This window comes from Paralichthys olivaceus, chromosome 19 (genome assembly GCF_024713975.1).
Source record: "Paralichthys olivaceus isolate ysfri-2021 chromosome 19, ASM2471397v2, whole genome shotgun sequence".
Taxonomy (NCBI): domain Eukaryota; kingdom Metazoa; phylum Chordata; class Actinopteri; order Pleuronectiformes; family Paralichthyidae; genus Paralichthys; species Paralichthys olivaceus.
Genome location: NC_091111.1, coordinates 12,251,558 through 12,278,620, shown reverse-complemented (window position 1 = coordinate 12,278,620; position 27,063 = coordinate 12,251,558). Strand labels below are relative to the sequence as shown.

The window sequence follows — 27,063 nt, the reverse complement described above, 5'->3', positions numbered from 1 at the left end:
AAACTCTTTTTTTATTTTTGTTATTAACTCTATGGACAGACAGGAGCCCTGTTTTATGACCTCAAAGAGCAGCATCCTAACATGCTTTTAATGTGCAGTCATTGCAGAATGACGCCCCCTGCTGATACTGCTTTTCAATACTGAGTCAAATAGTGTCCATTCCCTCTGATATTATAATCAATGCATGGTAGAATATTTGCTGTTTGGATTCAGCAAAACAATAAATAAAATGTATTTTTTCAGAGTGAGATCCGTATGCCAAGGTCTAGGAGGGTTAAATGCATTTCTAATTATGCTTTTAAAAGTTGTACAACTGTTAATAGATAATGGAGTTCGGTATACAGCGCTAATATTGGTGACAATGATGACCTTACACTTGCAAGTTCAGCCTCTGCTCCAGATGTCTCTCCCTGTAACACACTTATTAGTGTGGACGCCTGTCGTAAAAATAAATGTCAAGGGCTTGTCTCCACTCATCCATCCTCCTCCTCTCTTCTCTCTCTATCTCTCTCTCTCTCTCTCTCCACATACCTGCTCCGCAAACCGACCAATCCGACCGTGCGTAAAAACTCCACCGGTCAAACATCCAAAACTGCTAACAACCTAAAGGCACTTTCACCGTGCATGCTTTTTTTTACAGTGTCACTGGATCAAAAGTTAGACACATCCTCTTCTGAAAGAGAAATAACTCCTCCTGCTGTGAAACGCCAGAAAAAACAAAGCATCCTTTACTTTACTCTTCTTTTTTTTTAACAGAACTGATCAGTAAAGTAAATCTGTCCATCATTGTACTGGAACATGTTGTATAGGCTGAAAGGATCTGGCGCGTCAGAGGTGAGGTGGGTGACAGTGCGCGCTGTCCTTTCAGCACCAAGGTTTCTACTTCACGCTCGGTCACAAAAGTCAGGATGTTCAGCCATGTAATGAAAAGCCAAGTCATTACAAGAAAGAATATGTAACGATCAGATAAAGGTGAAAAGAAAAAGTGAGAAAAATTCATTAACAAAGAAACGAAACTTTTGTGGGGGTCTTTGCTGCAATTAAATTATAAGTTTAAGGGCTGCCTTAGCTTTTATTGCTCATAAATCTAAAACACAGGGTTGCTTCTACTTTCACAGTAAAGTCAACTAAAGCCCCATAAATCAGCATAATTTGAGGGAGGGGGCCAGGGGGCAAGGGAGCCAATTGCACGATCTGACTTAAAGAAAGCTGTACTAACCACAGTAGACTAGTGCAGGACTAATCTCCAGTGAGAAGAAAAACCTCAACTATGTTGTGCAGTCGGAGGCTCTGACCAGAAAACTGTGGAGTTATAATTATACTGATGATGCTTTAAGATTTTCAAAGAATCTTCATTAAACGCTGCGGAGTTGGGTTTCAATTCCCCAGAGGGGCGTAAAACGCGCAATGGCTCTAAATGGGGTAAAGAGAATCACAAACGGGTCCGGGGAGTATTTCCGCTAAGATGTCTGTATCTACTTGGCTCATTGGAAATTTCAGTGGAAGTATTAGTAGGAAAGGGAGGCTTCCTGTAACCGCGTATCACACAGATAAATGGAGACGCAAAAAGGAGGGGGACGCAGAAAAGTACGCGCAGCGCTGAAGTGATGATCAGTCAACTCAAGTGGACTTTGTGGAGTGCCAGTTGTGCGTCATATTCTTATTGCAGATACGGCGGAGTAACCCGCGACTGAAAGGTCACCGCCGCTGCGAGACAGAATAAAAACCGAGCGTTCCTTCAGGGAGACCCGATCTACTGCTCCGGCAAGGACGCACAAGGGACGCACACAGGACGCACGGGGTCCAGTGGATCGTTCCTCTTACTCTTTCTCACTCTTGAATCCACCGGTGTTCAGGGGATGGCCACGGATGCTCAGCTTTTACTCGCATGACTTCAGAAGCTTTGATATATGTATTTCCAATATAAGAGCAGACTTCAAGAGGACATATTTCGGACCGGACAGAAGCAGGAACCTACACGCCAAAGTTACGCACGGTTCTTTATTTCCATTTTCATCCTTGCTGGACGCACGGGACTTTTGAGCCGCATTTGAGGAGGTTTTATAGTTGTGAAGGTAAAAGTCTACACTTTCATTAAGCTGTCATACATTACACTTCACTCTCATATAAAAACAATTTGCTCTTACAAATATATTGCTGCTGATTCTCCGAGAGACTTGCTTTGCTGCGATCTAATGTAAATTATCTTCAGGTGGCTGCAAAAGAAATTTAGGTCACCAAGGCACCACAGCTCACGACCAAACACGATGTTGTGGCCAAAACTTTGGCGTAGCCATGGCTTCAGCACAATGTGCCAAACTTTTCCATTACATCCCATGTGGGATGTTTGATGTATGGACAGAGGCTCCTTCGGGGTATCGTTAACTTCAGAGTTATTGCGCAAACTGGATCTACTGAGACTCCGTGTTTTGTACGTTGCCAACGTAGTTTTTTCTGAATCAAACTCGAGGTTAAACTAAGCAATGTGTTCGTTAATCGTGGTGGTCCGCAGTCAAAGTCAGATCTTAGTTTTTATTATGTCCTAACAATATGTGGGCAATTAAATTCCCTCCTCGCTGCGCTCTCAGTGGGTTTAATGGGTTACATAAAGGTAGATTATATGAGAAACATTTTGGTTTGACAAGTCTCCTCCATCTCTCCTGCAGGTGTCCGGTTTGACTTTTTATTCTCCCCAGAGGCGCTGGATAAGGAGTTTATTTTTCCTCCTCTTTGTTTTCTCAACTCCTCGGGAGCTATGAACGGACTGCGCAAGCACCTCACTATGGGACTGTTGCTAGTGATGTGCACGCTTACCGGCCACTGCGGCCGGAGCGCGCCCTCGATGGCCGCGCGGTCGGCCACAGCCAGTGGCGGCGAGGCGCGTCTGGACTTGAGGCGGATGGTGGAGGTCATGAAACACGTGGAGGAGAGTCGGAGTCGACACAGCGCGAAAACGGAATCCCCGTTAACGTCGCGGGCGCACACGTCCCCGGTGGAGCCAAAGGATTTACGCAACTTGAAAACAGACAGAGGCGCTCAGGCTGTCGGTGAGTGGCTCGTCGTCTGGGCGGGACCCTTATGTTGGATCACAAGAGGATGCTGCTGGATGGATGATGGATGATACTGGAATATGTTTCATGGTGCAAAGACACTGGAAGTCACAAGGGATTGAGTTAAAGGGTTGTTGCACCCAAAATAACCAATAAGATCTCCCCACCTCCAGTATTATCACCATGATTATATGTGATTGGAGTTGAGATTTTCTGTTTTAATTTAGGTGGAATGACCCTTTAATGATTTTCTGGCTTCTTCAGAAGTTGATGTTGTGGCTGTTAAATGAGAAAGTCAATCTTTATAGTTCTTCTAATGAAATGCATGTCTTCTAAACTTTAAAATGCAGCTGCATTGTTGCAAACCTGACACTGCTTCCCCGTCTGTTCTCTTTCCACAGTTGTATTCCCTAGGGATCTCAGAAAGAAGGAGAAATTCCTAAAACATATAACAGGTAAGACGTCACTGAAAATGACTGTGTGTCAAGTGTGAGGAAGTCGAGGAGACTATCGAGCTATAAAGCAGATGTTAGTGCAGGTGGCCACATGCAGAGCTTGAAATGTCCTTAAAACCTGTTCTCGTTTCAGGTCCTCTCTACTTCAGTCCTAAGTGCAGGAAGCAAGTGTACAGAGTCTACCACCACACCAGAGAATGCACGATACCTGCATGTAAGCTGCAATCACACTGGTGCTCTTACACTATGAGCAGTAGGCAATGTGAGGAAGGATGTTAGCAAAATGTTAACCTGCCTCTTCATGGCCATACCGGTCACCAAAGGTCACCACAATCTGCTTCTAGGTGTTTTTTTCCCTCCAACATCTATACTCAGTACACGTTGCTGCAAAAAAGTTGCTCAACGACAAGATGACGGACTCTCTCATCTGATCACTAGAGTCGTTGCATGTGTGAATAATCTTACGGAATGTTTCGTCAACAAACCAGGCAGCTGAATCCGCTAACAGATAAATGAAGAAAAGGCCTTTTCCCGCTGCTCACATTTTGACCAGTCGCAGTGGGGAAACCACAGTTGTTCCAGAAAACATGAGCACCGGCTGTGTTTCACATCAAGTGTCCCAGTGAGACACGTGACTGTGAGCTGGCGTGCATGATGCCAGGACCCTGAGACTGTATACGCGTAATGAAATTCAGCCGTGTGTCATTTTGTCTTTTACACCTGTGCGATTCCTGCTGTGACGTGTCAAAACTTTTGCTTTGAAAGAGATTTTTTTTACGAGCAGGCTGCTCGTTCAATATACGACCCTCTCCCACACATCTGACAAATAGCTCCTGTGGGGTCGCACCACGTCAAACAGCATCTGTCAACCATGATGGCCGGCCAGCTTCACTTACGCCTAAGTGAATTACAGAGTTAGTTGGCTAACTTTAACTCCATCCATCAGATTTAATCTTCATTGATAGATGGAGGGTAAAAATGCACATCAAAATTAATTATATGTTCAGGAAGCCAAAACATTATATATAAATATCAGCTAATTTTCTTGACACAAATGAAAAGATCAAGCAGAGCTCAGCAGTCGGAAAGGAAGAGATGAGGAGGCAGAGAGAAAAAGAAAGAGTATTTTCGTAAAACACATCGCCAACGTTTAGATGAACAAGTACAAATGTAGCCACACGAAAAGAATATGTTGACCTAAACTGGTCTTACCTCCGGGGGGGCTTCACCTCTGATTGGCTGTCTGCGTCTCCTTCATCCTCAAGCATGATTGGCTGGAAAGACTGTCACATGAGAAGAGATGCATATTCACATGCATCATCACAACAAGAATATTTAACTATTCTGATAAACATTTAAAATTAAGTATTTGATCAATAGAAAATATCAGTCACATTCTCTTCATGCTGCATAAGAAACATTACTTAACGTTGCCATTATCAAAATGAGAGAAAGGAGAACAGACGTTTACCTGATTGTGGTTCCTGTGATTCAGTCATGACAGATCAGAGTAGTTCCAGTTCATCCTCCTCTCGTTGAACTTGTAGATGAACGCAGACTGCCGCTGTATGATGGGGAGGCAGGTTTAGCGTAAACCTGATAACATTCACACAATGTAGAACTAATTGCCATTTGTTATTACTGTAAAACCTGTATGTTTGAATGAATTGCAACATTAAGCTGATATATCATTTGCCCCTTGCTTGATAGGTTGTGTGTGTATGTGTATGTGTGTGTGTGTGTGTGTGTGTGTGTGTGTGTACTTCTGGTCCTTCCAAACCGTGTGCAACATAAGTTGAATATGTGAGTCTAGTCTGCCTCCTCTGGGAGGTGTACATGGGTGTTCTCCCACTGGCCCACCCATCCTATTAAAGAAAGAAACCCTCAGATGATGAGGGTAGGGACAAACCACTGTGTGAAATGCAACCCCTCAGTAGACTCTCCGTGTCCTCTTCTCTTCTCAGACTTCAAAAGATGTGCGCGGCTTCTCACGCGGCTAGCTGGCAGCCTGCAGTGCACAGAGGGGTAGCATACCCAAGGTAACACGATTCATTCACCTCTGGTTCAAACATTTATGCTGTTTAACTGTAGATGTGCACCTGCGCTCAAAGTGACAGTCGTGACATTGTGTGTGATACATGGACACTTGTTAATGGTTTAAGTTTCAGGTGATGAAACAGAAGCAACAGTAATAATAACGGTCATAATCAATTTTTATATATAATCCCGAAATAGTCCAAAAAGAGGCCATTCTGCATAATTAGTAAGCTTGACCAATACGGGTGTTCCGGGGGCTGTTGCTGATACAGGCAGTAGGGAGTAAAACATTTACAATAATGATATATTCAACAATATATATATTTAATTTTAATGTCAATATGACAAAGAAATGTAATTGAGGCTTGATATTTTACAGTTTAACATTTTAACCTTATAATAACTATACAAATAAAATACAAATATAAACTCTAACCAAAGTATATTGAAGTTGAAATAAAGTTTTTCTATTGGAAAACAAACACAGATATGTCTGTGAAAGGTCATATCTGTGTTTATGTTTGTTGATATGTGCCGACATAAATTTTTTTATCTTATAGAACAATGAAGAAAAATATACATTAATGTTTCAGTTTTACATAAGTGTATCGGCCAGTTTTGATTGGCCAACAGATTCATCAGTCAGGCTCTCAGTAGGACTAACGAAGGATTAACTAAACTCAGGCTTTTCAATTTCAAACAGTTTACTCGTAAGTCTGTAGTTTTACAGTGTTGTATTGCAGTTGTTACCGAAGCACTAGATCCAAATACTGTTTCCAAGATTGAGGCAGAATCCGTGCAAATAATTGCATAAGCTCTCAGAGTAAATATCAAGTTATTTCCTGAGACGGTGAGACAACTGCTCACAGGGGCGATTTGCGTGCTGTATCAATACACAGAGCCCCAAGCAGCCGCACAGTGAGAGTAGCAGATCAGTGGTTTGTTGCTCACAATTGTTCTTGGAAGAAAGATTTTCTCAGGTGCTGCCAAGTTGGAGACAAAACTGAATTTCGCTTGCTTGTCGTTGCAGGTTGAAGCCAAACATGTGTTCTCCAGAAGAAGAAGGAAGAAAAGAAAAAAGCGTAGGAGAAAAAAAAAAAGTGCCTTGGACACTAAGAGGGAAGCCTAAAATACTCTTGACCATCCCCGACTGATATTATGCACAGTATTGCTCTTCAGTTGACGCGTGGATTACTGCCACCCACCGCTCTGAATGGACCTCGATGGTTTTTCCGCCACCACGAGGGAGCGACTGAGCAACAAAACCAGATCAAGATAAAGATGGTGAAACTGAAGAAGAAAAAAAAAAAAAAGAAGAAGAAGAAGCAGTGAAGTCAGAAACAATCGTGGGGACTTTTTTTCCTGCTGGCATCCAAAAAAAAGATGTCAAATCAAAAAAAAAAAAAAAAAAAAAGGGATTGCATATTTTTTATTTTGTTCGTCTCTGTAAGGAAAGAGCAAATTCCAAATGTACTATTTTCAGTATGATTCGCCTTCTGCGATTGGTTTGCTCTGTGTGAGTGTTTCGGGTTGAGCCCAAACGTACTACTGTACTACCTATTACACTGACTAAACGTTCTCACAGACCCCCGCGCTGGCACTCACGCCATAGTTTCATCCACTTGTGCTCACACTGAGAAAGAGTTGTGATTAAATTATTAATTGCATGAAGATTTCTCTGCGTCTTTGTGACACTTGTTTGCAACGATGTGGCGGTTGTAAGTCACAGCCCTCCCGTGGATCTCGAAAGAACGTGGTACCGGTCTATATTTATAAGTGTCACAAGGTTTCACTGCACATCATGTAGGCCAACATGTACATACTGTAAAACAAATCATAAGAGGACTCTACTTATCTACCATAAATTAAAGAGACTGGCATTTATCGAATGAGTGTTGAATACGTATATACAGTATACACTGTATATTTAAGAATAAATATATTTAAATAAATTATAAGATTGGTACAACAATGAATGGTGTTTGTTGTCTTGTGCAGCTTTTTCTTCTACATCCCGTCTCAAAATGAGGAATTCGGAGTGACCACATGAATGGAGATGGCAGATTTATTGAAGTTCCAACTGCTTTCATAAATGCACCGTAAAAAAAAAAAAAGGTCGAGAGAGAGTGTGTGTGCTTTCGTCAAAATTGAGGCGGTTGCGAAACCATTTTTTATATGAAAACTCAGAAGAATGTCAGTCAGCATATTTCAGGCGTATAAATCTTGGGAAAGAAGTTTGTTTTAAAAGGATCCGCTCACAAGACACCGTTGACAGAACAGTAGATTCACCATGAACTGGAAAACAGAACGATTTGGGTCAAATGAGTTGTTTGAGTTGTGACACTTTTAATATATCTCCCATTTCAGGAGGATCCTTTTATCTTCAAGTGATAGAGACAGCAGAGATGACAGGAAGGAGAGAGAGAAGGGATGAGATGTAACAAAGGTCTTAAGTTGGATTCAGTGTGTCTCTCCCTAGATCTGGGAAGAAAGTCTAAATGTTGAGTAAAGTTGAACTAAATTAGAGCAAGATTTTCCTTTTACACTTTGAAAATTAAGTTTACACCGACCTTGTTTGGTCCGGCAACTTTTATAGGTCTAGTCTTAACCACAACAGGTGTAAAAAGTGCCTCAACATACTTAACATATACTTAAATAAAAGTAAGTGAACCGCTTGATTCATTTTCTCTACACAAACATAATTCTTTTCACAGAGTTGGATGCCACTGTTTTTACTGTTCACTTAATTAAACAGTATATCTGAAAGAAATACAGGTAGTTGTTGCCTGGTATAAGGGAACTACTTAGTCTCGCCACCACAATGTGTCCAAAAGACTCGGAGTAAACATATATCTCAGGGTTTTTAAAAAAAAAAGTAAATTGTGTTATGCTTTGTCTTACACATCCTTTGCTGTTATGGCCGTAATACTAGCACATACGCAGACAAGAAAACCCTCCTAAAACTAAATTCTTCAGCAAACCCTCCAGTCATCATTTGGTTCATCTCCCCTTTAATTTCACCCTTCTTTAATGTTTTACAGCCCTATGGTGGAACTACAACTCTACTGTGAAAGGAATCACAAAGAATGGCAATTTGTGTTGCCGGTGATGAGTCCTCCTACCTGTAATTACCACCATTTAGATAGTAAGTGGTGCCTAGGGCACAGCAGAACAACTTTTGTGTCTCAAGGGGAAGAACAATGCTGATGACTTCTATTTTATTAAAATATCTCAGGAGATGTAAAGCAAACAAAACTGAAAAACGGTGCCTTGAAATTCAACTAACGATCGAGCATCCAACAAACTATCCAGGATCTGCAGGAAATAATCAGGTGACAAAATGGACATTTTCCAACAGATAAAGATAAACTTATTTTATTTATGTTATAGACAAGTCTACAAACCCGTCAACCCTTATTGTTACATACACAATGTGTGGTTTGTGTAACACATACGACACTGAAACTTCCTGAAAAGTCCTTTAAGCATCATCCTAAGTGCTTGAGTGACAGAACCTTAACATTATTTGGTTGAGGATTCCTTAGATTAAAGATGATCCAGGTCAGACGTTAGGAGTTCGCCTCCAGAAATGCTTTGCAGCAGCGTACACACTGTTCATACACCTTCTCAAAGTCTTCGTCACTTCCCTAAGAGACAAAACAAAAAGGACAAAATAGGGAAATCAAAACATTTCAATCAAAAGTGGTAGATGTATCATTAGTGTTGTCACAAATATCATGTTTGGGGATTTAATGCTCGGAAAAAGCTCAGTGGCGATGACGGTTTTCCGATTATTTGCCAAACAGATTTGTTTTCTTTGTCATACTGAGGGGTCATCGTCACAAATTTGAAACTTTTTAAACTCAAACGACACCACAACTAAGTCTGCAGCTAATTATTATCTCCATTTCTTGTGTTTAATATAGTTATTGTTGAGACTAAAAAAATCTCAAAAATTAAAGGAAGTTTATCACAGAAATCAAAACCTTTGAAGAAACTCCTTGCATTTCCATCAGGAACCAGGGTCTATATAAAATTCCCTGGTAGGGGGGATAACACAAAAGTGCTGGAACCTTCAGGACGGGGTGATTGGTTGAGAATGTATATAAAACTATGTATAGAGTTTTTGTATACTTTTCACTTGCTTTGACCAACCAGCAGTCTAGGAATCAATGATTCTCAGTTTGTAATATATGACAACAAATGTAGTAAACATTTATATTTAAAACACTGTGGTCAGGGATTTCTTTTGCTTTTCTGCTTGAAAATGAATCCAATGATGAATCGATTATCAGAAGTTGAGTAATATTCTGTTATTTGCATTTTTCTTTTTCATGGGAATCCATTCAAAACTTATTGAGATGTTTCACTCACACTACGTTGGCCGTACACTTTTCTGTCATGCCAAGTGGTTGCTGGCGAGAGACCACAAACCAATAATCTTCCAAGTGTCCGAACCACACTGACCGTTGGCAGACAGAGCGACACAGAGACATGCTTTTCAAATATAAGACAAATTAATACAACTGACTACAGTCACATATTGTGGTCAACCACGACCGATCTCCAAACCACATCACTAATCTGACCGTTTCATCTTTGGATTCTGGTTCCACAACAGAGCCACAAAGAACAGTATTATAAACAGAGTGCGAGCCACACATTCTCCTTCAGGACCACACAGGAAATTAAATTTTCAAGCATCATTACCATTTATTTATATAAACTACTAAAATAAAAAAAAGTTTGCATGTCCCTAGGAAGTTATAATAATTTTTCAAATGAAGTGTGAATTGACAACTTATAACAAATGAAAACATTCAAATCTTCCAACATTTACTCTTTCCATGTTTCCCCACTGTTGCCTCTTCTCAGACATAAACTTCAGGATGATATGACGCAGCCACGTCCAAATCATTGGCACAACTTTCACAGCAGAGAAAGCACACAAGGACCAAAAAAGCATGTTTGAGCCATGAAGTTTCAAAAGGCAAACCGAGTTGAAACCAAAAAACACTTGGTAAAATCATGTCCACACAAATAAAATAATAGTTAAGTGATTTATTGTAGTGTTTAGTGGGCTCGGAGGGCTGCAGAACACATTTTTCATGGTTGAAATTTCGGCATTCATTCTGGATCGACTGAGCAAGGAACCACCTGCTGCCATTTTTACTGCTGCAGTCCACTCTGTTTTGTTGTGGTGTGCTCGCTGTATGTGTCTCCATGCAGCGACCACATGCATTTTACAAGTGATTTATGTTTTCTCACACGTCCTTTGGTTGATTTGTTGGTTAGTTTGTGTATTTGTCAGCGGGATTATGCAAAAGATACAGAAAAGATTTCCAAGAAAGAAAGAACTTTTGCCGTGGTTGCAGTCAAAGGGGGGAGATTCAGTTTCCTTTCCCCACTTTAACATTTAATGCATTTTTTGACATCTGTGAATATTTCAAGAAATCAGGCATGTTTAGGGGACTGATATCTATGATGTAGAGCAGCTTGATTGAATTTAAGGGGACTGTTGGGATAGGAGGTATGTAAGGGTAGAGGTGAGTACCATCCTATATTATTTTTCCGGTGCTCTGCTCAAATTATTGAGGTGGGCAGCAATCAAACAAAATGGCAAATACCTCCATGCTCCAATAAGAATTAAAACAACACATAAATGAAAATGTGATGACACTTGAGGGGTTGTTTTCTTTTGCTGCCAGCTCACCATCAATCAAATCATCGGATCAAACCACATTCTTTAAATCCTGAAGAAATAGAATAGCAACATTTAGGAGTGTTTCACTTTGACTTTAAACTCTTTGTTCCTCGTCAACTTAAATAAAAATACTTCTTGATAAAGGTCAAACTAAAGGTTTGTTGTGCAGTCAAGAATATTTAATATTTTTAAATTAATGAATACGATTTCACACCATTTTATTTTAACATAGGTTGGTTAATTATCTTATTGTCTTAAACTTATTGTCAACAAATCTTCCAAAAAACTCTAAAACCAACATGATCATGGGTTCATACTGAAAACACCACTTTTTTTTTTTTTTTAAATAGAAAAGAAAAATTTTCTTAAAATACAGTCTCCTTCCTGACTCTTTAGAAGTTGTGCATTTTGGGGGGAAATTTACAGCCACAGACATTTATCACATTCAGGGAACATGTCAGTTTTTACTGCAGCAGGACAGTGATTGAGGGACTGACAGTTGTTCATGGTAATAAAAGTACATGTCAGCGTACTCTGAGACTAACTGCTCCATATCAGCACTGTAATAAACACTCAGGACATTAAAAGTATTCTCCTGTATGGAGGAAAAAAAGGAGCCTGAAACTGAGTCTCCAAGTTTTGAATACTTACATAATATGGGTCATTGATGATCAGCTGATTCTGAGGATCATATGAACCAAGAAGCTCAATCTTTGCACTGTAGTTTTTCACAGACTTTGCTTTCCTTTTCAATTCACTGTGAAGACAAGAGAAAGCATGTTAACTTCACGAGAGAAGGGAGCAAGGAAAACACGCAGGGATCTAACATGTGATGTCAGGACTGGGGAAGAAATACAAATCAAAAGACTTTAAATGATAGACAGAATATTTAAAATCCACAATATCTATGTTATGTAGGATGGACTTCCTCCCACAGCAGCAAAACACCATAATATTCACTCACTCAGAGTCACTCAAAACAACAGTTCTGGCAAAGTAAACTAAACATGGACTGATTAGCCTCTTGTCTCGTACAAGGTCTCATTTTCTCAGTCTGGTCAGCTTAGCATTTGTGTGTGGGGGGGGGGGATATGTGGGAGAGAAAGGGGAAAAAACTGCAGAAAGAGCAAAGACGAGGCATCCAAGGAACTCAGTAAGCTGCTTACAGATCAGATCTGCCATAGGCATGTGATCTCAAAATGATCCCTAAACGTTCAAAGTAGCAAAAAATATCCCTCCCCCTTGACCTTTGGAAAGAGCTTAAGAAAGGATATTGCTCATTAAAAGGAGGCATTCAGCTACAAGTTAGCTGTAGTTCAATGTTACCAGCATTTTCACGAGTGTGTGAAGGAGTAGCACACACACATCACTGTCTACAGTGTTAGCGGGACAACCTGTCCTGACCTCTCCGTGATAAATGTGTTTTTTAACCCAAGGGAACCAGTTAGCTAAAGACAGGACACTTAACACATGACACCAGCGTTTTCACTTGTGAAGCAGGCTGAATTATTGTACCTCAGGTTGCTCTCGTCCATGCAGAGAATGTACTCAAAGCTCATGAAATCTTCCTTGGTCACCTGGAAGTGGGGAGGACAAAACAAATATAAATTTTGCAGCACAGCCTGGGGAGCTCCTCTCCAGTAATTCAGACAGGGTTCAGTCCTATGCAGTGAAAACCAGTCACTGCCACAGGAAGACCAGCAGGTACAAATGTATTTTACACTTTTGTTAGACCTCTGGGAAACACACAATAGAGTTTGGATAGTAAATATAATTTATGTCTGTTTACAAAAATATTCCACAAGGTAGCTTCAAAGTTGCTGCTAATGCATACTGAAGATTTCACGCAGCTGCTTCGCATTGAAGCTTTCAACTGGCAAAACATGGGGTGGCACAAAACAGTCACAGGAAGTGCAATGTGTTTGCCATTTCTTCTTCAGTGTATCATTTTCAATCTTGCAAGGGAGTAATAAAACAAGGAGAAGCAGCCACAGTGAGCTGCAGAACATGCAGAGTTGTTCCTTCTCAGCAAGGTAGCAAACTTAAACTTTGCTCTGCTGTTGTGAGGAAAAACTATTCGAGCTGTGCACAGCATGAAATCAGATCGTGGTTGCAATAATTGCCATCTGAACTACTTCTTCAAAAAGCATGTTGGGCTGTGTAGTGAACAGATACACCAGTGATCGCTTTGTTTTTGTTTTCTGGAAGAATAAAAGGAAGAACACATTTGCCGTTACCATAGTAACCACGGGTGTGGCCAAGTCAACCAGGGCTGAAATCTCAAAGATAACAGCTTTGATACGATTCTGGATTCGCCAGCAAACTGCTAATGAAAGGGATCTAAGCTGCACATCTGTAAACATGTGGAGGGGAGTTGTGCAAAGTGTCCACTGTGCTCCGTGATGATTTAATGGAACAAGCAGCAATTGAAAATAAATGAGTAATAACAACACACAGTACCCGGAACTGTTTTAAAGGGGTTTTGGGAGTCAATTTATAGGAATGCTTCAAACAGGATGAGGGCAACAAGGGACAACTGAGAGAAGACGGGAACAAAAGAACAGGACATGAATAGAACTCCTGCAATATTCCAGATGTTGAGTTATAGACGTATTCAATCACAAACGATTGAAGTTTAGTCTGTGAAGTCGTACAAAGTCCACAACGTCTGACTGAAGCCACTCGAGTCTGATCATTGTATTTTCCATTTGAACACTCTCACACCCTTTCTCTCACACACAGTGGTGATCTCTGGCACGTATAATTACAGACGGTGCTAATCTCTCGGCTCCTGTCTACATCACGCTCTCACAAGAACTGTATGAGGCCATTAAAGAAGCCTGATGCGATCCCCCAACCGGACCTCCCCTCACAAGGCTGACGACATCATTATTAGCTGATATTTCCTTATCAACTTCGGCCACCAAAAATCCATATCTATTGGGCTCTGCATTTAACATTACATTGTTTATAATAATATAATGTAGTATCATCATCATTTTCTTATACTATCATTCATTATCTGTTCCTCCACCAGCCAAGATTTCAATTGTAACTTACAACACATACATTATTAAATACTTATTTTACACAGACATCATTTTTACAGATTAAAAGACGCTTTCGAAGTCGGTACATTTTTACTTCTTACATCCAAACCACAATGATGACAGGTGAAATTAATGTGGTTACAACAGTATAATTATATTTTGGCTAAAGGTGACGTTCATTCCTCAAATGTTGATTCAACAATAACATGTTGAAGTATGAAATACAATTTTCAACTCTCTTAAATCTAATGGTTAGAAATGAAAAGGGTGATAAAGGGAAGAGGGAAAGGAGAAAAGGCTTGTCAAAGCTCATTGTGTGGATTTGGCTGGGTTTAAGCCAAGGGTTGAGCCTCTCCCCTTCTTTGAGGAGATTAGATGAGATCTCAAGCATAGGGCGAAACCTCCAAGTTCTCTCAGGGAAACATAAAAAGAGCATTTTAAGTGCACAGGGGAGTAGAGTTGCACTGAGGATAAACCAGTGCTCCATAAGGGCTGAAGGCCCTACATGGACAAACATCTTGGTGTAATTTCAGGCCTGTTTCACGATTTAAAACACATGCTGCAATGTGATACAGTGATTGATCGGCTTCATCAGCTATTCATACACACCACAGGTGCCATCATTTTGCACAGCAGTATGGAAACAAGCCTGACCAAGAGGCTCTTCATCATTTTCACAGACAGACACATGAACCCTAACACTAGATACAATTGGGTGACATCACATCTCAAGCTGGTGTGCAGACATGAAGACCAGGTTAAAATGGCCCAAACCTGGAATGTAGTATGGAAAACATCACAGTCCCACCAATATTCAGACTTTTTTGGTCTAGGCAATTGAAGTTGCACATAAGCACCAACTACTATACCTAAACAAACATTTAATAATGAAGGTTTGCCTTGCTTATTACCCTGCAGAGCAGCAGGCTAATGTTTTTAATAGAGCTTGACCAATGTGGATTTTTTGATGCAGATGACAATACCAAAATATCGACCGATATAGTAAACATTAAATATACAAAAATTCCCAAGCAAGAAATTTAACAAAGGCTTGATATTTTAGTTTGACCATTTTATCATCACTATAAATAAAAAAGGAATCTAATTCAATCTAACGTACAGAATTTGAATTAAGAAAATAAACTCAATACACCTCTTTTTTGCATCTTTTCATATCAGTAAAAAATACTGATAACTATGAATCTGAGTAAGGCTAATACACACATTTCTTGTGCACAAATTAACTTAATGCATTGACTCATTTTTTAATCAAATGTGGTAAGAAAATTACTTGGGACGGTGTCTCCTTATGATTAACATTAGGAGCTGATTGGTGAACGTCAACAAAGATATAGTCAGAAGATAGAAAATGGTCCAAGATTTCGCTGACATTCTAAAGCTTATAATAATCAAAGAATGCTTCCCCTTTCAAATTATATCAAACAATGAGTAAAACATCATGAAGAAATTACATGGGTAACAACTGTGTTGTCACCCGGGGAAATTATTAACACTGTGATGTCGCAATAGATTATCAACGCGCACTTTATGATAGTTAACAGTCTATGTGGTCATCAATCATTACACAGACCACTGGTATTTGTTTTTTCTCAGAATGTCATAACTGGTGCAAGCAAACAGGGAAGGGGCTGAATTTAGACATCCAGACAAAATTCATTTCGCTAATTTAATAAAAAAAAACAAAAATGGACAAGGCCTGCGGAGAAATGAGAGAGACAATACTCAAAAATCAAAGAGAGCAGTCGAAACAGGCACACAAATATAGAGGGAAGCAGGCATAAATCCAAGATCCAAATAAAACTGTCAAAATCTTGAAGGACATGGAAAACAGGCAAAACACAGAAATCACAAAAAGAAGTTTGTCCCAACGATGTTCGACAATAACCGTTTCACCATTAACTGAAACTAAGAATTTTGAATGATTAATATTAGCAGTTAAACGCTTTAACACTGTTTTTGATGGCTGACCAGGCCACAGAAGTAATGAGAATTCTCTTAGAGTGAGAGTGACAACAGACAATACTAAGTTAGTGGTCATTTTGATCATTCTAAGGGGTGTAAATAAAGGTTAGTCTGTTTTGGAACAAATTTGGAACAGTGTGCTTGTTATGTGCGAAGTGACATCGGCAGCTCGATGTCAAGTAGGCATTATCTTACCAACTTCACACACAAGCGTCAATGAGGTGAGGAGAGCCACAGGGAATCTGTTTTTGAATCTGAATTTGTACCTGTCGGGCCCTGTGACTTGTCTCAGTCCCGTGATTCCTCAGGCAGGCCAGACCACGGGGATCAGGTGAGCTGCCTATATTCCAGTCAGATGTGGCACCACTGTCTATGAGCCACTGCAACAACAGAAAGCAAAAAAGGGGGTGCTGTAGGAATGGGAAGTCATACCTGCCTGGCCACATGCCCCATTGGCACACTATGCCTCTTCATGCAGGCTTGGCCACGGTAGTCTGGAGGGTTTCCTATCTCATAGGTGGAGGTGGCAGCGCTGTCTATTCTCCACTAGGCAGCACAGAGCATGGAGAACAACAACACAAGTCGGATGATGATGATGTTGATGAACTATTTTATTAGCATTTAATACATGTGTAAAAATACTGTATTTACCACTTCAATCACAGCTTCACCATAATTTCAATGATAAAAATATAGAATATTTTCAATAACCAAATAAAACTCTTTAAATTTCATGGTATAGATATTATCACCCGACACTTTTGATATAGTTCTTTTAAATCTGCCACCAAAAATCACAAATTTCAGTTCATCAGTAAACGGTGATTAACAGAGAAAATACTGTAAACAGCCATGTATTAATAATTTAGCTGTGAATGTAATACAGTTGAAAAAAAAAAACACAAGAGCCATTTAAGCATATAAACCTTTGAATAATTTGTCTAAATTATGGTCAGCTGTTTAGGTTACAATAACGTTACAACAGTGAATAATGTTTTCTAACTGATACCACAAATCATTGTATTGTCCATGTCTATATTGAATATATATTAATAATATTTAGTGTAGGTTGTAAAAAGCATGTCAAAGTTATCATCTAACAACATCAAGAAAAGGTAATTGGAGGGGGTTAAGGTCAATCAAGTTCAATTGATAAAACAAGATTGAAGGTATAGCTTTGAGCTTTGTCAGTATAAATACAAGCCTCAGCACATCGTGTTTGTCTATACTTCTTATGATGGATAAAGCAAGTAAATTCATGATCCTTTTCTTGATGAAAAGGATTGTGAAACTATGTAAACAATGTCAACAAACATACAGAACTGGTTTGGTTGTCTAACTTTTTGGATTGTGCAATCTCATCACTTTGTATTCTTCCTGTTGCTAACTTCCACAGATAGATTAAAAGAAAATATGCATGTAGGTATTAGACAATGCAATAACAAAGTAATTATGACATTACCTTATCCACAACACCAGCATCTGTTGCCATCTTTCTGAAGACTGCTTCAGCGATAGGCGATCTGCAAATATTGCCTGTTCAAAATGACAAACAAAATGTTATGTTGGATATGAACCTAGAGCGATACATTTGGATACAACTCTGACTATTTTGGGGAGTTTTTAAGCTTAGATGCTCAGCTAAATTACAAATGCTACAATTTCAAACTTATGAACATTTTAATGCTCGTTTATAACTGCAAGACAGCCTATATATATCCCTGAACTGGAAGTAACACAAATTAGTGTTCAATGTTCCTAAAATCAAGGATGGGAACTCTCTTAGCTGGCAACAAAAAAGGTGTCTCCAGGCTAGGACTGGAAGATAAAACAATATCAATGATTATAGCAATACAAATTTCTTCAATAGCTATATAACAAAATATATCAATGTAACGCTTATGCAGTTTGAGAGCACAGTGAAGAGGCACAACACAAGATTGATTTTCTCTTTAACTACATTAACAAAACATGGAATCATCAAGTAGATAACAACATATCCAACACTCATTCTCACAACCTGACTCCAGAAACTTTTTTGTACATCCAGATTCAAGTTTATTTGTCGCTTCCATCACACATGTTACAGTATAGATGATTCAAATAACATTATACATCACAAGAGCTGGCAGTCAGTGGTCATTTCAAGTGTTGTTATTCCATGTCAATAACCAATCAATCAAACTTTATTTGTAAAGCCCATATTGACAAAACTCAGTTTGTATTATAGAAGCTTACATCGGCGAAATCTCTGCAGCCTTGTTTACACCTGCTTCACTAAACTTTACGGCAGCGTGGTCTCTTAACACAGACTTCCTGCATCATCAAAACGTTCACAGTATTTATGCTCATTTATACTTTACGTTAAAAACGCATTACGGATACGGACGGATGCGTTTCTTTCAAAGTATTTTTGTTTGTTTCTTGACAGAGTTAAAACCTCGCAGCAGCTTCCTGGTTGGACCTGTCGTAAAATGAGGCCATTTACGGGACAACGTGACCCAAACTTTTTACTCATCAGATGAATTAACCACAGCAGCGTTACTCAGCGTTTCTGCTCAACATGCTGAGTAATGTTCCTGCCACACACACACTCACAAACAACAGCTGGTTCAAAATAACTTTAATAATTTATAGTAATTAACTTTATTAGTTCCATGTTGACGCTAATTAACAATGGAGCGACATAGCTAGCTGAAACACTGGCGTTAGCGCGCTAACACATTACTACGACATTAGTAATTCGTGAACAGGGAAATATGTGTTTGCAGTTTGAACATGAGCTTCTGTTAGATTGAAAAGACGTCTCTTACCAAGGCAAACGAATAAAACCGACTTTGTGCCAGAGGCTGCCATCTTCTTGCTTTTTCTCTTCCTCCTTTTCTTCTTCGCAGCCTTCTTGTAGGTTTCCGACAGACCGGCTGCCCTGCGGCACGTTGCTGCCCCCGTCAGGTTGGGATTGAATTACAGTTCGCAGTGACTAGTGATCCATGTTCTTCTTGAACAATTGTTGAATAAATGGACTCAGCAGAGTCTTCATTGGGATCAGAAGTGATGCAGCAGAATGTTGTCTCTCTCTGTTGTCCACCAGACATTTTCTCTCCATGATGTTTCACACTTGTTGATGTTTTGTCTGCAGGTCTCCACAGTGTCTCAGTCTCGTCCTAACACTTATGTCCCCCTCTCCTCCCTCAAATACAGTATACAGCATATATGCTTCTTTTATCTTGCTGTTTTGTATAGTGGAGTAATGACACCCATTCTTTTTAATGTCCCATTCTTTCTGCCACACGTTCTCTTTATAATGGAGGTGTACTCATACAGTGTGCTGCATGTTAACAGTCTCTTTCCTTGAAAATGCAAAGACTGCACTGAACTGTCCACCTTCAAAACATTTCTTAAAACCCACCTCTTCAGAAAACAAGACAGCAGTACAAATAACTTAATCAGTTATAGTAATGTAGCGATAAATATAGTAATAAAAAGTATAATTTAGAGTGAACCTATTCGGCTTGTATGAATTTGTAGACTGCACAGGTTCATTCTTGTTACAATGACTTGCTCTTACAAACCAGTCCATTGGTATCTAGTCAATAAAAAAGTCATATGTTCGCCAGACAGGAAAGAACAAATTTGTGATGATTAGAAACATATGCAAATCTGGCTCACCAGCCTGAAACAATCACTTTTATTTTATTGCTAGATTAGTCAACCCCCGCTTTGAAGTGTTGATAATAAATGTTAAAGTTAGAGGGAGAAAAATAAACCTTTATCCTCTCACGAAAGAGCATCTCTGATCCCCCCACAATGTAAATTAGAGACACAACCTGGCTACAGTCAAACCATTAACAAGTGTAAATCAACCGTCAAGACTAATCAACCCCACACTTTTTATGATGTCATAGTGCAACAATGGCAAGTACATGCTTTAGACTGTAAGAGCCTCATGGACATTAAGACCCAATGTTCCAGACGTACAGATTCCTTATAATGCTTTGCTAAGTCCTGGTGTGGAATACAGGGGTCATGAGAAAGTATTGGACCTAGAGAGAGTGAGATATTTTTAACAACATATTACAAGGTGTTGTAAAAAATACGCTCTTTCTTTCACTGTGACACGGAAAAATCCCAATTGCCAACTGAAAAAAAGGTTTTATGAATTTTAAATTCATGTGTTTAGTCGGCCCATAGAACCAGACTTATGTCAGTATTTCAAAGAACTAGAATGGCACTATAGAGCACATACCTGTGCAAAGGACCAAAAGTCTTCTTCTCACTAGATCCACATTACACTCTGCAGGAAATGTTTAAATACAAACACAGATGACAACATAACCTCCTTGGCGTCTACATCTTGACAGACTGGGAGAAGCAGTGACGTTATTTTTACCAAAACTGAAAGTTTAACCCACATCCGCTGAAGAAAGTGGAGCCAAACAAACTTCTACACCACTCAACTGTTTACACATGTGTACTGTTTACTTTCAGTCCTCCATGTTCTCATCTTTTAAGTATAGGTTAGTGTTTACAATGCCAAAATAAATCAATATAAAAAGGAAATGTGAATAGCAATGATGTTTAGCTTTAGTGTTACCACCCTTGGGGTGATGTCCATCAGAGGGATACACAACCGCAGCATCCTGCTAAGCCACACATCTGGAGGTTACTTGGAGCAACGGAAATAGTTATGTTAGACCTGTAATGATCATGAACAAGTCCTGGTGACTGAATAAATAGAAGAGGGTTTTATCCCAGATGGCCTTAACTGCAGCCCTCAAACCTTAAAGAAAGACACGCAGCATAGAAAGACTGAAGAGAAGCACCAGAGAAGAACAAGCCAAAGAAATACACCTCCTGAATTTGGAAAAACAGCATCACCAGGTGCAATGCACTGAGACAAGATCAAACCAGATCAGAAACTGAACAGTGTCATGGATCTGTGAGCAGCTGTATTTAGCCTGGGTCCTCTGATTCACTGGTGCTGAGGACTATTCTTAATGAGAACCAATGAGGAAGACACAACAGAGAGTCTGGAGTGAACTAGACTGTGCAAAGATACTCGAAATGCAAATTGTGTGCTCAAGTGTAGAGCAGGTCGTCCCCTAACCAGAGCCGTTCAATCCCTCCCATTAGGTGTGACTAAATGTCCTTGAGCAAGATACTGAGCTGACTTTGCTGGCAGTGTGTGAGTGATAGAGAAAGTACTGCACATAAATACAGACCATTTAAAAAGAAGGATCGTAAAGTGATGGTGCATGTAAAGCTTTGTGAGTGACGTGCGCTTCTCGAGAGCAGAAAAACGATGTAATTGTAAACCACCAGTAAGCTCACAGTTTGAGTGTGTGTTTCTAAGAAAATATTTGTTTTTGAAATTATCATCACTGCCTGTGATGTGCCTCTGAGGAATGTCTGAGGATGTTGTTTCTGTATAATTATGTGGAGGGGGGGGCTGAGAGAGGGAAAGAGAAAAAAATGTTTTACATTTAACAATGAGATACAGATGCAGAAGATTCAGAGAAAGTAACGATATTCGGCACAGGCTCCTCTCCGAACCGCCAGCTCTCTTTCATGACGTGAATGGAAACGAGTGCAAACATTTTTCTCAGTTCATACTAATAAAACAAACAGATCTGAATGAGTAATTCTACTGGATGAACAACAAGAAATAGCTGAACCCCGACAGAAAGGCCAGACATGACTGTGTCTGATGGGCATGGGAAATATTGAATATTTTATGATTTAGGATTAAGGTGTACATTTAGACTACAAACTGCTGAATTTTATTTCTCCCTTAGCTCCTCAAAGACAGCTATGGGATTTGTAGTATCTCTTTCAAAGTTTGTATGTACGTCCATCTGTCTGCATATTTCTTGAAACAGATGGATTTGTGATCCATATGAGGGAACTTCAATTGTCCCAACTGGGCCAGACAGTGTTGAGGGTATATGCGGTGCAGTATTAACCAATCCTCCTGCATGTTGCATCATACTTGTATAATGCTTTTTGGCGAAAAATAGACATAAGAAAGGAAGAAATATAACACCTTGCACATCAAAACTTTAAAGAACGTGTCTGTGGTTTTCTATGAACTTGTCTAAAAAGAAAGATTAGTGTTACATTAAAATAAAGGAAGCTGAGCTGCTTTTGGAGGATCGGTTCCATGTTTTTAATGGCTGTCTTAACTGTTCTGAAAAATCTAACAAATCAAGTGAGACAGCCAGTAAATGAGAGAGTTTTCATCCCCGTCATAACTTAAACCCATTACTAAGTTCATGTTCTCTAAGCCTTTTTACGCACTGGGCTCAGCACTGTCATCTGGGCCAAGCAGTGAACAGATTTTCTCAAAATAAAACTACATGGAATCAGTCAACACATCCCTCAGAGACATAAACAACGTATTTTCATTGCATTTTATGTTTACGTCACTGCTTAAATAAAATGGGGAGGTCCAACGGTTGCCAGGAGAGTGTCTCATGCACTAAAGTGGACACATGAATGTGTTGAACAACCCCAAAATATAGTGTCTGTCATTTCAGGTTGTTGTTATCAAATTAAAGTATGATCAATAGTTCACTAAGTTCTTTTTTAATTAGATATAAGATGTTGTAGTTGTGACTGTGAGCGTGACTCGTTGTTCGGCCTGTAATGGACCAGTGACCCATACTCCTCCTCCCAATGTGAGGTGGGATTGCCCCACCCCACCCGTCGTGACCCTCAAAGGATAAGCTCTATAGATAATGGATGGATAAATGGATGGATATCGTAATAAATCAAGCATAAAGAGTTTGCAGTAAATCTTTACTCGTCTTGATTAGTGAAAACCACATCAGCTCATGACTTTTGGCCTCTTGTTTTGCTGCTTTGATATGTAGTCAATTACAACCATTCCCCTTTTCTGACATCCCACAGTTTGCTTTTCATCTTCCCCACATATGAAGCATTTGAGCGATGGATGTTACAGATGTTCTACAGAAAATCCAATTGGCTACAGGGTATGCTTCCATTTAATAACATTGGCTTAATATTCACTCAAAGTCTTTTATTCGTGCAAGGATTTGTTTTAAATGTAAGCGTTATAATCTGGGCAATATTAGTTGGAAGAAAATAGCATGTTTTGGTTGTGCTCGCAGTTGCAGATGTGAATAGAGGAGGTTGTTAGTGACAGCACAACTATCTATGCATGACAAGGTCCAGGACATAGATATACTGTATATTAGCAAAGACAAATGTAGTACCAACTGTTATGAAATCAAGGGCTACTATGGTTTAACATGTAGGATTTCATTACGATGTATAATAACTCTAGACTTCAGATATTTCTTTGTTCCTTCAAGTATGGCTTTAATTAATGAGAAAGTTTGTTTCTGCTTAAGTAATGCAACTGATTGTATCCCTGATGTGTTGCAATGTCTCAACACAGTGAAAGATTTTAATCATCTCAATATGATCAGGGGAAAAAAGCAGAGCAGCTGTATTTTCAAAGAAACTGCACTTGTGTTTATGCTTATTAAGCTGCAGAATTTATACATCCACAAAATTGGGATTGTCGTATTTATATACAAAATAAACTGAAATGATAATAATGGGCCTGTTTTAATTAGTTTAACTATTGTTTACACCAGACCATCCGATCAATCAATATTCAAACAATCAGCTTGTGTTATCTTCATTAGGGAGCTTTTATATTCAATTAAACTACTATAACAGTTTGTTTTATGCAGCAGGGATGCACAAGTGTGTCAGTGCACTATGACATCACTGTTTAGTGTGGTCACAAACTTGGAGGAAAGAAAACCAAGTGCATTAATGCAGATTTACAATAAGCAGGTGTATATAGAGTGCATATATATACATTCTCTGGTGTAACATTCTTAATAATTTTAAAACATCTAAAAACTTTTTAACATTTTGGTTGTGCGGGAAAATAATGTCTTATTGGCTGGATATTGCAACTAATTATAAAAATAATTGGAGGTTAATTATGAGGGATATATGGAGCCTAAGTTTCACCCACCTGATTTCAAATTTAACAACACACAGACTCCGGTGGAAGTTCTCATACTTTCAGATGCAGAAAGTATAAGTCCTCAGTTTTACTCCCTTTGTTATATGTCTTATCACACTGGTGTATGTTCCATCTAACCAGTAAAATTGGTTGCAAATAGTTATTTGATGCTATAAAACGTGTGGCTCTATCCCCCAATCATCACTGTACAAACTCTGGCTTCAAATGCGCAAGATGGCGGCGTTCATATCCAGTCTATATTGGCTTCCTTTCTGAATAGCGGGAGCAAGTGGAGATGAGTTGTCCATCTTTATATGTAGTCTATTGTAAACCCTCAGATGATGACATTTATGTCTTTTGGACTCGAGTGGACCCTTGCGTGCTAGCAAGTGGGATATAACACCAGCTGAACACGAGCTTGCGAGGGAGACCGTGCCAGGTAGACAAATAGGTATGGACGACCCTCCCAGCTCGTACTTGAGTCCAATGTTCACTCCATTGTAGCTCTGTTTTAAATTACCTCTAACTCATGAGGCAAATATCTGGCTCTTCACCATGTAGTCGCTTGCTTTGTCTGCTGTTTGGTGCTGGTCTGGTAGCGCACAGTGGGATTATAAGAGCTTCTTAACCAAAACCAGCCGCCAGTTGTAAATGAAAACATATGATGATGATAGCAGGGAGAGGAAAACAAAGCAGTTAAGCTAAGGTGTGTAACACTGAAAAAATGAGCTGCGAGACAAAGCTTGGTGGAGCTAAAGAACACTGCACTCAACATTATTATTTGATCAATCGCGAGAATGAAAATGTTGATCCATGTAGCTTTGAATTTCTGCACCATGCTATGTCTATTGCTCATTTAATAAAATATATTCTCTTCATGTTGGTTTCTGTCCTGAGACAAAAAAAATAACAACAAAATGAAGTGAAAAACAAATTAGATATTAATGAAATGAAACGGTTGTGTTCAAAAATATAGCAAGATGAGCCTCTGATAAATAGCCCCCGACTAATTAAGTGGGAGGGGATAGTGACCTTATATTCCTGGAAATTAGCGCTGAATGCATAATTACCAATTATTGCTTACTTTACATAACATTTAAACAATAGCTGCAAGTAAAAGATGCCTGCAGCAATTATACCTAATAATGTGCAATCTATGTTTTATTTGAGTCAGCCACTGTCATTCACGTCTCGAGGATGGTCGGTAATTATTGTGAATGAATCAGTAAAAACACAATTAAGAAATGATGCAGTCCTGCATTAAAGTGTAGAATGTGTTTCTCTTAGTCTCAGCGGAATAAGTCAAGAATTACATAAAAGTGAGAAGGCTCATTGGATAAAGTGATTTATGGTGTCAGTGTTTAATGTTTTGCTATGCTCCCCTCTGTCTCTGCTCTATTTCTCTTTTTCTTATCAAGCAGATTTCACCAATCAGTCAGACACCATGCAGAAGACTGTAAACACAGCCAATGTGTTTAGTGTCAGGTCCAATGTCTTATTTCTAAAGATGTGACAGGAGTTGTTGAAGTCTACTTGCAACACTAAGCCAAATAACTGTGTGTGTGTGTGTGTGTGTGTGTGTGTGTGTGTGTGTGTGTGTGTATTTAATTAGATCTACATATGTTTAGTTTATGTCTCACTAGTTGTGAAGCTGGAACTTCCTGTGGCCTGGGAAGACTAGATAGAATGCCCAGTGCAAGAAGGCTGAATATCTTCTGAATATCAGGGCAGTCACTACTACAAGCTCTCAGTCTCCACGGTAGCTTTGGAAAAGGGGTGATCCATGGAGTAACACACAATATGGACACAAGCCAGGGACTGGCTCACCACTGATAATCTATCTATGCGGTACTGTGTGGTGTTTCAAGAAACTTGCTTGGGAGCTCCTACTTGCTCACCTTGTTGGGTGGGTGCTCCGTGTGCGGAGGCTTGAGCCCTCCTGCAACAGAAGTTTAGTCCTGACCAAGCCCTTTGCTGCGTGTCCTCCTCATTTCACCCTTAGACTGTCAATAAAGACGTAAATGCCCCCAAAAAAATCTTTATTAACAGATTGAGACAAAACTATTTATTTGTAGTCATGATTTGACCTGAGGAAAGTAAATCCAATCATTTGTGACCTTTTACCCTAATATTTGGTCTCCACCCACTGAGAGAAATATTTGATCCCGAACCTGCTAAATGCTCCAAGATGTTTGCCAGTGAGTTGTTAACATTGTTTGTCTGCTGTGTGGTGCTTGGCAGGTGGTGCACAGTTGATTTTAATAGCTATTTAGCTGCTGTGGCTGAAAATGAAACTTGTGAGAGCGGAGGTACTTAAGTTGTAAAATCAAAACAATGAGCTGAAATAGACTATGAAGTCCATAAAGATCATAGTGGCAGGAGAGTTGCATAATTCTCTGTGGGTTAATCATGTAAAATTAGGCATTTAATTAATTTGTTACTTCTTAAAAATGTAATATTTGTATTGGCCAATTGTATATACAATTATTTGCATCACAACCTCCATGTCCACCTCATGTTCCCAATCCTTTTATAGCCTTTTAACCTTGTCATGGCTGTGAAGGGTCATTAATCATAGTGACACCTCCTGCATGCGCCAGACTTCAACTGCATCAGACCTCAAAATGTAAGAACTCATTTTGAGGACAACATGGTTTACTTGAAGCAGAGATCAAGGAAGTATAAAGTATAAACAAACACTGCTGAATCCCCAAACGAGCTGTTCGGGCTGATTTTAGGGAAGCCAGTCAAAAGAAATCACATGGCTGAAAAAAAGCAA

At 39.4% G+C, this 27,063-nt stretch overlaps 2 protein-coding genes across 3 annotated transcripts; one reads left to right on the top strand and one right to left on the bottom strand.

Annotated features, from left to right (window-relative positions):
• The first annotated feature begins 1,592 nt into the window (after nucleotides 1-1,592).
• On the top strand, nucleotides 1,593-6,740 carry alkal2a (ALK and LTK ligand 2a). Its single transcript, XM_069514783.1, has 6 exons — nucleotides 1,593-2,075; nucleotides 2,667-3,047; nucleotides 3,452-3,505; nucleotides 3,639-3,719; nucleotides 5,470-5,544; nucleotides 6,573-6,740. The coding sequence occupies exons 2-5, from the start codon at nucleotides 2,756-2,758 to the stop codon at nucleotides 5,532-5,534; spliced, it is 492 nt and encodes a 163-aa protein (XP_069370884.1). The 5' UTR covers nucleotides 1,593-2,075; nucleotides 2,667-2,755; the 3' UTR covers nucleotides 5,535-5,544; nucleotides 6,573-6,740.
• A 2,161-nt stretch (nucleotides 6,741-8,901) lies between these two features.
• acp1 (acid phosphatase 1) lies at nucleotides 8,902-19,247 on the bottom strand. Of its 2 annotated transcripts, none has more exons than XM_069514785.1 (6): nucleotides 19,093-19,247; nucleotides 17,742-17,815; nucleotides 16,546-16,659; nucleotides 12,762-12,823; nucleotides 11,898-12,003; nucleotides 8,902-9,189 (listed from the first exon to the last, which is right to left on the bottom strand). In XM_069514785.1, the coding sequence occupies exons 1-6, from the start codon at nucleotides 19,133-19,135 to the stop codon at nucleotides 9,112-9,114; spliced, it is 477 nt and encodes a 158-aa protein (XP_069370886.1). In that variant the 5' UTR covers nucleotides 19,136-19,247; the 3' UTR covers nucleotides 8,902-9,111. The 2 variants fall into 2 exon arrangements, with proteins under 2 accessions (XP_069370886.1, XP_069370885.1); XM_069514784.1 differs by lacking the exon at nucleotides 16,546-16,659 and adding an exon at nucleotides 16,712-16,825 and having other exon boundaries at nucleotides 19,093-19,246.
• Nucleotides 19,248-27,063: the final 7,816 nt, after the last annotated feature.